This window comes from Schistocerca gregaria, chromosome 3, assembly GCF_023897955.1.
Source record: "Schistocerca gregaria isolate iqSchGreg1 chromosome 3, iqSchGreg1.2, whole genome shotgun sequence".
NCBI lineage: Eukaryota > Metazoa > Arthropoda > Insecta > Orthoptera > Acrididae > Schistocerca > Schistocerca gregaria.
Window position 1 is genome coordinate 936,572,219 of NC_064922.1, and position 13,240 is coordinate 936,585,458.

The 13,240-nt window shown below is 37.6% G+C and overlaps 1 protein-coding gene across 1 annotated transcript in view; it reads right to left on the bottom strand.

The window, feature by feature from the left end:
- Nucleotides 1-349: 349 nt before the first annotated feature.
- The window catches only part of LOC126355842 (membrane-associated progesterone receptor component 1-like), a 44,638-nt gene continuing 31,747 nt past the window's right edge, over nucleotides 350-13,240 (bottom strand). Inside the window, exon 3 of the mRNA XM_050006303.1 lies at nucleotides 350-2,053. Coding sequence (XP_049862260.1) covers nucleotides 1,932-2,053 — 122 coding nt within the window. The 3' untranslated portion in view covers nucleotides 350-1,931. The remainder of the gene's footprint in view (nucleotides 2,054-13,240) is intronic.

Below are 13,240 nucleotides of genomic sequence, written 5' to 3' on the forward strand. Positions count from 1 at the left end.
ATTCCCCTGCTACTTCAACTGAGCCATTTCAGCCTACTTTAGAAAGTAATTAACTTCTGTTTCCTCCCCATTTGATTTGCCTACCTTCTGTCTCTATTAATGAACTAATGGCATCAAAAACTTCAAATCATTGTACTCTATTATATTAGAATAATACAACTAACTTATTCTACAGCAGCAAAAGTGTGAATCTGTTTCAATATTCCAAAGCTGGCCTGTGTCTGCAGCCTCGATTTCCTCAAGGTGGTCTTCACCGCGAGTTAAAACTGGTAAAAAAATTAATGAAAACTACCTAGCAATCTAAAGCAATTACAAATAAAAAAATAAACGTGCTTTACATTCACAGGACTTCATAAAACATCACATCTGAAATTTATTTGCCTTTGTCAGCCATCTTGCACAGCACAACAACCACCTATTCAGTTAAGAACATGTATGAAAAGTACACACACAAATATATAATTATATGTATATATATATATACAGACATCTTTTTAGAACACATATTTAATTTCTTTATGGGAAAATACAGCTATGATGGAATGAGTATCAGGCCAATCCAATGAAGAAAAACTTACAAAATGCATTCAATGGAAGGCAAAGTAATTAAATTAAATCTGTCAGTAATGTTATTTTATGATTTATATACAGACGACACATCTGTGGTTCCCCACATTGCAATGCAAAAAGAACAAAATCAGACAAGAATTTACAAAATAAGTATACCAACAATTTAACAGCAACTCTCAGTACAGAACATGTGGATGTTCATTAAAGGACATCAAAACTGGAGTAAAAATTGTAACAATGTTTTATCAGCAAGAGAATTAACATTATGTGGAATGAGCCAATGAACACATAACAATATGAATATAATTAAGCCAGACAGGAACAAGTGTTTCTTCTAATTTTCATCAGAATAAAATTCTTTTCCTTTTACATATTTAAAGCAATATAAAAAATTGTAAATGTTTTACTCCCAGAAAGTTTTAATTCAGAGAGCTTTCATTCACTTTGGTAATAAGCATTATATTTCAAATTTACATAATATAAAATTCTCAAAACCAAGTTAGTAAAACAACTTAAAACACCACATGTGTCACACTCACTTCTATCACAAGAATCCAGTCTCATTACAATCTGATTAAGATTAATTATGCCACAGGCGTCGAAATATTACCATTACCTGCAATGGAAACTTAAACTCAAATTTTGATGAAATTTTTACCAAAGATAAAAAAAGAAAGAAAAATAAAACACACATAATTTGACAGTGATATATAATCTGACAAAGCAGAAAATGCAACAGTATCAACAAAGAAGACGAAACTTGGAATCAGTATTCATATTTACAACAGTGCCTGAACAGCCAACTAGTAACTGTATATTAACACAGTCAGCAGTAATAAGCACCTTAAAATGTATGAATTACATGAACTAAAGAGATAGCTTTTCTACATATTTGTAAAAAAAAAATAATAACAACATTCTGCAACAGCTTCTAAAGAAAACTGTCATTAACACTTATTTGAATGGAGTTAATCAGCCTCTTTATCTCTTGACAACAATAAAATTTTAGAATATGTTCTTTTTGGAATAATTAATGAAAATATATTAAATTTTTAATAGATTTACTTTATCAATTTTCCACACTATAGATCACACATTACCATAAACTCAAAAACAACCACTCTAAACAATAAAAATAAGGATATACTAAATCAGTGCTAAATTGGCCTTTCTCCATATATGTAAAGCTGTAAGCTCATAAGAAATATACAAAAGTAAGGCAACCTTAAACGTAAGATAACTGTACTGAAACCCCCTTTCTTCCTGAAAGATCAATGAAGGGGCATGCCCATTCTTGTGGATGTTGAATGACGACAAGACAGTACAGTACAGTACAGAAAGTTGCAGTAGCAAAAGCACATTCATTCATCCTTTGGTTTAGTATCTGTCTGAGCATCATTTGGCACATCTTCTTCCTCCTCCTCTTCGTAGTTGGTTGGTTGCTCTCCAGGCCTCAACAACCGCCCAACATACTCGTATTTTTCTATTAAAAAAATCACAACATGAAATACTGAATTAGATTATGTGATGTCATATCTATAAAATTGCACTTCATTCAACAATAATGCTATATAAAGCAGTGTTTGATAACATCAAAATAATTTTATATCTAAAGGTGGCATAATGTGTCATCTACATCTACATTGTTACTCTGAGATTCACACTTAGTGCCTGGCAGAGGGTTCATCGAACCATTTTTCATACTACTTCTCTACCATTCCACTCTAATTGCATGTGGGAAAAAGAAACACCTAAATCTTTCCGTTCCAGCTCCAATCTCTCTTATTTTATTATGATGATCATTTCTCCCTATGTAGGTGGGTGTCAACAAAATATTTTCACATTTAGAAGAGAAAGTTCGTGATTGAAATTTCGTAAATATATCTCGCTGCAAAGAAAGCCGCCTTTGTTTCATTGACTTCCACCCCAACTCTAGTATCATATCAGTGACACTCTCACCCCTATTGCGCAATAACACGAAAAGAGCTGCCCTTCTTTGCACTTTTTCGATGTCCTCCGTCAATCCTACCTGGTAAGGATCGCACACCATGGAGCAATATTCCAGCAGAGGATGGACAAGTGTAATGTCGGCTGTCTCTTTAGTGGGTTTGTCGCACCTTCTAAGTGTTCTGCCAACAAAGCGCAGTCTTTGTTTTGCCTTCCCCACAATGTTATCTATGTGGTCTTTTCAATTTAAGTTGCTCGTAACTGCAATTCCTACGTATTTATGCGATTTGACAGCCCTTAGATTTGTGCGATTTATTGTATACCCAAGATGCATCGGATTTCTCTTAGTACCCATGTGGATGACCACCTCGCACTTATTTTTAGTGCCAATTGCCACTTTTTGCACCATACAGAAATTCTCTCTAGATCAAGGTATTTGGAATTGATCCTCTGATGATTTCTGCGAGACAGTAAATTACAACATCACCTGCAAACAATATAAGGGAGCTCCTCAGATTATCACCTAGATCATTTATGTAAACCAGGAACAGCAGAGGGCCTGTAACACTACCTTGCGGGGCATCCGTTCTACTTAATGATTTACCCTGTATCACTACGAACTGTGACTTCTCCGAGAGGAAATCACAAATCCAGTCTCACAACTGGGACGATACTCCAATGCACGCAATTTGATGAATAGTCGCTTGTGAGAAACAGTATCAAAAGCCTTCTGGAATCGATCTGAGATCCCTTGTCGACAGCAGTCTTACTTTCTGGCGTTGCACAAGAACGATATTTTCTAAACCCGTGTTGGTTATGTATCAATAAGTCATTTCCTTCAAGGTGATTCATAATGTTCAAATACAGTATATACTCCAAAATCCTACTGCAAATTGAGGTCAGCGATATGGGTCTGTAATTCAATGGGTTGCTCCTATTTCCCTTCTTGAATATTGGTGTGACCTGTGCTACTTTCCAGTCTTTAGGAGCAGATCTTTCGTCAAGTGAGCGGTTGTATATGATTGCTAAGAAAGGCACTATTGTGTCTGCATACTCTGAAAGGAACTTGATTGGTATACCATCTGGACCAGAAGACTTGCCTTTCTTAAGTGTTTTGAGTTGTTTCGCAACACCTAAGATATCTACTTTTATGTCACTCATGCTAACAGCTGTTCTGGTTTCGAATCCTGAAATTTTTAATTTGTCTTCTTTCGGGAAGGAATTTCGAACAACTATATTTAGTACCTCCGCTTTATAGGCACCATCATCGGTAACATTTACATCAGTATCGCGCAGCGACAGTATTGACTGTTTTTTGCCATTGGTGTACTTTACATACGATGAGAATCTCTGAGATTTCGGTAGAGAGACAATGTTTCATTGTGGAAACCATTAAAAGCATCTTGCATTGATGTCCGTACTAAATTTCGAGCTTCCGTGAAACTTAGACAGTTTTGGTGATTTTGCGTTGCTATTAATTTGTCATGCTTTTTGCATTGCTTCTGCAACAGTGTTCTGACATGTTTTGTGTACCATGGTGGATCAGTCCTGTCTCTTATTAACTTAAGTGTTATGAAACTATCATTGCTGTCAACACTGTATCTTTGAATTTGAGCCATATCTGGTCTACACTTACATAATTAGCTTGGAAGGAATGGAGACTCACTCACTCTCAGGGGGGCATCAAGCGATTTTTATCTGCTGTTTCAAACAGATATAATTTGCGTTTATTTTTAGTGGCTTTGGTTGGTATGGTTTTGAGCCTCACTGCAATGACCTTGTGTTCACTAATCCCTGTATCCGTCGTGACGCTCTCTATTAGATCAGAACTATTTGTGGCTAAGAGGTCAAGCGTGTTTTTGCAACCATTTACAATTCATGTGGGCTCATGAACTCATTGTTCAAAGTAATTCTCAGAAAGTATTTAGTACAATTTCAGAAGAGGTTTTCTGTCTACCACCAGCTTTGAACATGTATTTTCGCCAACATATCAAGGGTAGATTGAAGTCTCCACCAATTATAACTGTATGACTGGGGTACTTATTTGTAATGAGATTCAAGTTTTATGATGAGCCAGGTGGTCGGTAGAAAAAGCCAATTATTATTTTGGTACGGCTGTTGAGTATAACCTCTATCCATAGTAATTCGCAGGAACTATCTATTTCAACTTCACTACAAGATAACTACTAGCAACAGACACAAACACACCAACACCTACTTTATTTAATCTATCCTTTCTGAACAGGGTTTGAGCCTCTAAAAATTTCAGCAGAATTTATCTCCGGCTTTAGCCAGCTTTCTATTCCTATCAGGTGGGACAATCAAAATATGAATGGGATTACAATGTGCTACACAGATAGGTACAGTGTAAACCAGCTTCTGTAGCACAAAAATTTTTTGTGCTGACAATGACAAACTAGCACAACTGCCCAGTCAGCCAGTGCATAGTGTGTTCGTATCCTGTAGCAAGTCAAATTGCAATGCAATAACTGAGACAAAACTGTGTGTTTTAACATTCTCCACAATATTAGGTAGGAAAAAGGTCTACGGGGGTATTCAGTGTCCTACAAAAAGTCATGACTTTAAATTTGATTAACTGAGAATATGGTCTACTGCACCACTCACCCTACCAAGATCATCTTACATCTGATGTAACTGCAGTATACCTGTGTAAGAGTGAGTGCCAACTGTATAAAAGTTGGCGGCTGGAGATAAATTTTCATCTTATTTCAGAAATTGGGCTGAAGTTAGAATGAAATACACTTTGTAACACTGCTAAAAATCCACTATCAATATGACTATGGAACTTCAACTGCAGGTATTAATTGTACATCACACACACACTGTGTGTGTATCAGCCAGGCTCAGAGTGGGGGGGGGGGGGGGGGGGGGGGGGGGGGGTGGGGGGGGGGGGTGCATATCAATAAGCTTATGTTCAAACAGACAGATAGTAAAATTAGAACATCAATTATTGCTAAAAGTGTCCAGTTTTAAAAACAGAGGAAAGTCAGCAGAAAAAGGTGTGCTGTTCAAATTCTTCGCAGTTGAAAAATATCTATTGTTGGAAATAACTGGGTCAGTATAAACAACAGAAGTTACTACAGCTATCAAAGGAAAACAACAGCAGCAGAATGTCTAGGTACATGAAACAAGCCAGTTTTCCTAGCAAAGAAAAATGGTTCGTAAACTTCTGAAGAGGATATAGCACAAAAGACATTAACTTTATGTGAATTATGAATGTGTCCTACAATCTCTTGTGGACATTCTGCACACCAAACATGCATGTAATACCAAACTCAACTTTCCTGAAACACGAAATGTGGCTTCCTCACTGAAAACGAACTTGTGTGAAAAACAGTCTTTCTCCAGTAGCTGTTGCAAGTTACTGCAGAAGTCAGAGCAAAAGTCATTTACTCAAGTAGCCAGCACATATAACATCTGCAGCCAGTATGATTTTACTCGCAGATGTTTCTGCTGAATGCACCAAGCAGTTGACAGTGGTACCTGAAGCTCCGCTCGGACATCTAGTTGATTTTTTTTTCAGGTCCTGATGACTGACTGCTCCACCTCTTCTGGTGGCAGTCCCAGCTGCCCACACCACTCCATATAAGCAGCCAGTCTCACTGAAGATATTGTACCACTCAGGGATTGTTTTGTTTGTTAAAGTTTTCACTTAATATTTGGTATGAAATCATCATTGAACTGTCAAAATTGAACCACATTTAGGAAATTCAAAAGATACAGAAACTACACAGTAACTCTAACCTACTATGTATAGACTGGAACGTCTGTGGGTTCAGTGTGGGGAGTATAGACAGACAATCGAGCGAAGGAGTTTTGAATACGTTTTCTGAAAACTGTCTTGAGCAGCTAGTTAGGCAGCCAACATGTAATGGAAATTCCTTACACCATGTGGACTTTATCAACAGAATCAGAACATAGATGGGGTTTATGGGGTTTACTGATTATCATGTCATTGCAACAACTATGATTACAAAAGTTAATAATATACTCAAGCAAGTTAGCATAGCACTTCTGCTAAAATGAGCACTTAGAAAGTGAATTGACATTACATAATTCTATAAAGACCCACCAAGGTTTAACAACAAAATTTGGAAAATGCAGAGGAAGCCAGGACTGCTGTACAGTCTGCTCAAAAGAGAACATGCAAATGACTAGATTCATCCGTTTGAAAAATCTACGTACAAAGCAAACAACAACTACAGTCATACCTTCTGGCCGAGAACACGATAAAAATTCTGGTCCTATGTAAAATCACTATGTGGGTCTAAGGCTTCCATCCAGTCACTTGCTGACGAAGCTGGTGTGGCAGTTGAAGATAGCAAGATGAAAGGTGAAGTTTTAAATTTTGTTTTTATGAAAACGTCCATGCAGAAGCGGCGTACAAACATACTGTCATTTGACCATCAAACAGACTCCCGTATGAAAGACATAAGAATAAGCATCCCTGGCATACAGAAACAACTGAAAGAGTTGATAACAAATAATTTGTGAGGTCCAGATGGAATACCCATTTGGTTTTACGAAGCGTACTCTATTGCACTAGCCCCTTAATTGTCCCGCATTTATTACGAGTCTCTCACCCAGCACTAAATCCCAAGCAACTGGAAAAATGTGTAGGTAATTTCAATATAAAAGAAGGATAAAAGAACAGACCTGGTAAGTTACAGACCAACACCCCCTAACACTGGTTGGTTGGTTAGTTGCAGAATCCTTTAACATATTTTTCAGTTCCAATATTATAAATTTTCTTGAGACCAAGAAGCTCATGTCCACAGATCAGCATGTTTTTAGAAAGCATCAATCATGCAAAACCTGACAACGATGTTTGCGAACTATGGATGAATGGCAGACAGACAGGTTCCATATTTCTAGATATCTGGAAAGCATTTACCATAGTGTTCCATTGCAGGCTATTAATGAAGGTACAAGCATATGGAATAGGTTCCCAAATGTGTGAGTGGCTCTAAGACTTCTTAAGTAATAGGACCAAGAATGTTTACCTCAACAGCAAGTGTTCAGAGACAAGGGTATCACCAGGAGTTCCCCAGGGAAGTGTCACATAACTACTATTATTCTATTTTCTATATACATAAATGATTTGGTGGGCCGGGTGGGCAGCAATCTGTGGTCATTTGCTGATGATGCTGGGGCATAGGGTATCAAAACTGAGTGGCTGTAAGAGGATACAAGATGATTTGGACGATATTTCTAGCTGGTGTGATCAATAGCAGTTAGCTCTAAACGTAGAAAAATTTAAATTAATATGGATGAGTAGGAAAAACAATACTGCAATGTTCAAACTCAACATTAATAGTGTCCCACTTGCAGACATCATTTAAATATCTGGGCATTATGTTGCAAAGTGGTATGAAATGGAACAAGGATGTGAGGATCATGGCAGAGAAGGTGAATGGTTGACTGGTTTATTTGGAGAATTTTGGTAAAGTGTGGTTCATCTGTAAAGGGGGATATGTATAGGACACTAGTGGGACCTATTCTCAATTACTGCTCGACTGTTTGGAACCCGTACCAGCTCAGATTAAAGAAGACATCGAAGCAATTCAAAGGTGGACTGCTAGATTTGTTACCAGTAGGTTTGAACAAAATGCAAGTGTTACAGAGATGCTCTGCAAACTCAAATGAGAAACCCTGGCATTTGAAGCAGACTCCAGAATGATTCTACTGCCACCACAATACATTTGACATAAGGACTACACAGATCAGATAAGAGAAATAGCCCTCATTCGAGGACATATATTCTATATATAGTCTATTTGTGAGTGAAACAGAAGAGGAGATGACTAATAGTGGTACAGGGTACCCACTGCCATGCACTGTACGGTGGTTTGTTGATTATGTATGTAGTGCTTACTGTGAAATGAAACTTGGAGAGATCCTCTATCCATTGATATGTGCCCTTTTTCTGGATGTGTCTTAGTTTGCACATGCAGCCATCTTCTAAAGCCTTTGAGGCACTAAAGAACAGCCACATATTTCAACCTATACTTGAAAAGTTGTTGAAAAATTAGTTAACTGATAATTGTACCAGTGTGTTCACGAAACAAATTCACGCCACTACTATGAAAGGTCTAGACGGAACCAATTCATGCCAATTTTACAAAAGGTCTAAATAATGTAGAATTTTTAACAAAGTACTGAAGTAACAACAATACATGCAATGCACCAGAAAACAGAATTTTTCTGTACCAATGATGGTATTGTTAAACCAACTGTAGTAAAGGTGAAGGTGACAGCAGAGACCTACATTTTTTGGCCAACTGCTACCACCTGTTTTTCAAAATATTCAAGACAGTAATGTACTCTACAGGAGCATCAAATTTAAGTAGGAACCATTTACTCAGTACATCACTCTTTGGTTTCCAATTGGGTACCAGATTGAGAAAGTCCTTAATAATCAGAAGTCTTAAATATATGTATTTGTCTCATTTCCTTTCAGCACTGTTTGAATTACTCAGCATCACACTTTTTGTAGCTCTTCCTCTTGAATAAAGCATCCATTTTTACTGAAAGTGTAATCATTTGTTCTTATATATACAAAAATTAACCTACCAATTTCCATCCCCATTAGATAATGCATTTGTGGTGCGCCATTGTTTTGTCTTGAGTGTGTGTTCTGGGGCTCGGGAAGTTATACCTCAATTACTCAGGAAAAACAATGAATAATCAATGTAAATAATTTCCTAAAACTTATTTAATCCTATTTTTTGTAGCTTTATGAACAACAACAACAACAATGTATTTTTTATGACACTGAACGAAGGTTGATCACTGCAAACAACAATAACTGTAGTTATGGTAATTATGATTTAATGGCTAGCATAAACCTAGATTCCTTCTATACCCCCCCCCCCTTTTTTTAAGCAAAGGATACTGTGTAGATTAGACCATTCTGCAACAGATTTCATGATTAATATGAATATATACACCTAGCAAACAAAAAGAATTTGAAATCCTGAAAAGCTATTAATGTAACATTTATTCTAAAATGTGGTCAGAAGGTACAGTTAATAAAATCATGAGAACTTATTATTCAAACACTATGAAGCAGTGTATTGATAAAATGTGTAACTTCGATAGTGTGATAGTTTCCAAATTCTTCTTCAGATAATATTAAATTGAGACCTCATTAAAGGTAACACAGTAATAAAAACTGAAGTAAATTTTACGCTGTTGTATTTCTGTTATCTACTATTTTTATTAATTGTAAAACTATCTACTATTTTTATTAATTGTAAAACTCTTTCCACATCACAATGAGATAGCAACAATTATGATCCGTGAAACATGCAAATAGCAATATGTTTGGGTGAAGACTATTTTTATCAATAAATAATAGTCACTGGCACGCATGCATGCAGTAAACAACATGATAATCTAATTGTAGTTTTCAGCTTTCCACTGTATTTTTAATAAAGTAATAAATTTTGTTAGCACAGACATAAGTTATTTTTAAATCAAATGCTAGCAATGGGGTTAATTTTATTTAAGGTGTTGGTGACATTCAATGCGCCAAGACAAACAGGGAAACAGTTGTACCTCCAATACAAAAACAATGAAAGGATGAGGTGACGCAGCAAATAGCTACAAGGTCGTTGCAGTGGCAGCAGACAAGACCACTGACAAAAGGGGTTGTCATGTTTTGGCTGTGACAGTAAAAGACTGTTGGGATTTGGATCAAGCAAAAACTTTTCATTGCAAGTGTGCAAGTTCTTGATACAGCAAACTCTACTCAGTGTAGTTGGGTGCAATATTGGCTGTTTGGCATTAATATTCAACATGATAACATAAAAAGCTGCTGTAGCTGACAGTGTTAGGTATATAAATAAATGTGTCAGTTCATTGCAAATAACTTTAGGCGACCATTTAAACCATGTTTATGTTTAGCACACAAGATGAATCTGATAAGAATTTTTTTTCCAAGGAGCTTTTGAAACAACTCAGCTATAACTAACTAAAAGAATGCTTTCCTGAATACTGGAAAGAGAAAACATTTATATCTACAGTTTTGAAAGGCAAAGAAGACGGATCCAAAAGGCATTTCCTCTTCTGGTGTTAACACGTTGGAGCTCTCCACTTTCCACAGTCACATATGGAGGAAAATATTTTGAAGACATGGTGGAATTCTTTTACAGTTATTATCTGCAGGAACTGCCAACACAGCTCTTGGTTACAATAATTCGCTGTCTGGTGGTGATATAAGTTCAATTCTTGTGGAAGCCATGTTTATAAGAACATGTGTGGAGTGCACATGGGTTTTTTTAGGTTAGAGAATTCCCTCCCTAGGCCCGACAAGACGCCTCCTGAGACAAGGCAAGGCAGGAGTAGGCAAAATGCAACAGGGAATAACAAAATGTGCTAATAGTAAACTGCAGGAGCGTCTATACAAAGGTCCTAGAACTGCTCTCATTAATAAACGGTCACAACGCCCATATAGTACTAGGGACAGAAAGTTGGCTGAAACCACATGTAAACAGTAATGAAATCCTAAACTCAGATTGGAATGTATACTGCAGAGACAGGCTAGACAGTGAAGGGGAAGGCGTGTTTATAGTGATAAGAACTGCAATAGTATCGAAGGAAATTGACGGAGATTCGAATTGTGAAATGATTTGGATGAAGGTCATGGTTAAAGCAGGCTCAGACATGGTAATTGGATGTCTCTATAGGCCCCTGGGCTCAGCAGCTGTTGTGACTCAGCACCTGAAGAATAATTTGGAAAATATTTCGAGTAGATTTCCCCACCATGTTATAGTTCTGGGTGGAGATTTTAATTTGCCGGATATAGACTTGGAGACTCAAAACGTTCATAACGGGTGGCAGGGACAAAAAATCCAGTGAAATATTTTTAAGTGCTTCATCTGAAAACTACCTTGAGCAGTTAAACAGAGAACCGACTCGTGGCGATAACATATTAGACCTTCTGGTGACAAACAGACCCGAACTATTTGAATCAGTTAATGCAGAACAGGGAATCAGCGATCATATAGCGGTTAGTGCATTGATGATTTCAGCCGTAAATAGAAATATTAAAAAAGGTAGGAAGACCTTTCTGTTTAGCAAAAGTGACAAAAAGCAGATTACAGAGTACCTGATGGCTCAACACAAAAGTTTTGTCTCAAGTACAGATAGTGTTGAGGATCAGTGGACAAAGTTCAAAACCATCGTACAATATGCGTTAGATGAGTATGTGCCAAGGAAGATCGTAAGAGATGGGGAAGAGCCACCGTGGTACAACAACCGAGTTAGAAAACTGCTGCGGAAGCAAAGGGAACTTACTTCACAGCAAACATAAACATAGCCAAAGCCTTGCAGACAAACAAAAATTACGCGAAGCGAAATGTAGTGTGAGGAGGGCTATGCGAGAGGCTTTCAATGAATTTGAAAGTAAAGTTCTATGTACTGACTTGGCAGAAAATCCTAAGAAATTTTGGTCCTATGTCAAAGCGGTAGGTGGATCAAAACAAAATGTCCAGACACTCTGTGACCAAAATGGTACTGAAACAGAGAATGACAGACTAAAGGCCGAAATACTAAATGTCTTCTTCCAAAGCTGTTTCACAGAGGAAGACTGCACTGTGCTTCCTTCTCTAGATTGTCGCACAGTTGACAAAATGGTAGATATCGAAATAGACAACAGAGGGATAGAGAAACAATTAAAATCGCTCAAAAGAGGAAAAGCCGTTGGTCCTGATGGGATACCAGTTCGATTTTACACAGAGTACGCGAAGGAACTTGCCCCCCTTCTTGCAGCGATGTACCGTAGGTCTCTAGAAGAGCGAAGCGTTCCAAAGGATTGGAAAAGGGCACAGGTCACCCCAGTTTTCAAGAAGGGACGTCTAACAGATATGCAGAACTATAGACCTATATCTCTAACGTCGATCAGTTGTAGAATTTTGGAACACGTATTATGTTCGAGTATAATGTCTTTTCTGGAGAATAGAAATCTACTCTGTAGGAATCAGCATGGGTTTCGAAAAAGATGGTCGTGTGAAACCCAGCTCGCGCTATTCGTCCACGAGAGACAGAGGGCCTTAGACACGGGTTCACAGGTAGATGCCGTGTTTCTTGACTTCAGCAAGGCGTTTGACACAGTTCCCCACAGTCGTTTAATGAACAAAGTAAGAGCATACGGACTATCAGATCAATTGTGTGATTGGATTGAGGAGTTCCTAGATAACAGAACGCAGCATGTCATTCTCAATGGAGAGAAGTCTTCCGAAGTGAGAGTGATTTCAGGTGTGCCATAGGGGAGTGTCATAGGACCGTTGCTATTCCCAATATACATAAATGACCTGGTGGATGACATCGGAAGTTCACCGAGGCTTTTTGCAGATGATGCTGTGGTGTATCGAGATGTTGTAACAATGGAAAATTGTACTGAAATGCAGGAGGATCTGCAGCGAATTGACGCATGGTGCACGGAATGGCAATTGAATCTCAATGTAGACAAGTGTAAAGTGCTGTGGATACATAGAAAGAAAGATCCCTCATCATTTAGCTACAAAATAGCAGGTCAGCAACTGGAAGCAGTTAATTCCATAAATTATCTGGGAGTACGCATTAGGAGTGATTTAAAATGGAATGATCATATAAAGTTGATCGTCGGTAAAGCAGATGCCAGACAGATTCATTGGAAGAATCCTAAGGAAATGCAATCCGACAACAAAGGAAGTAGGTT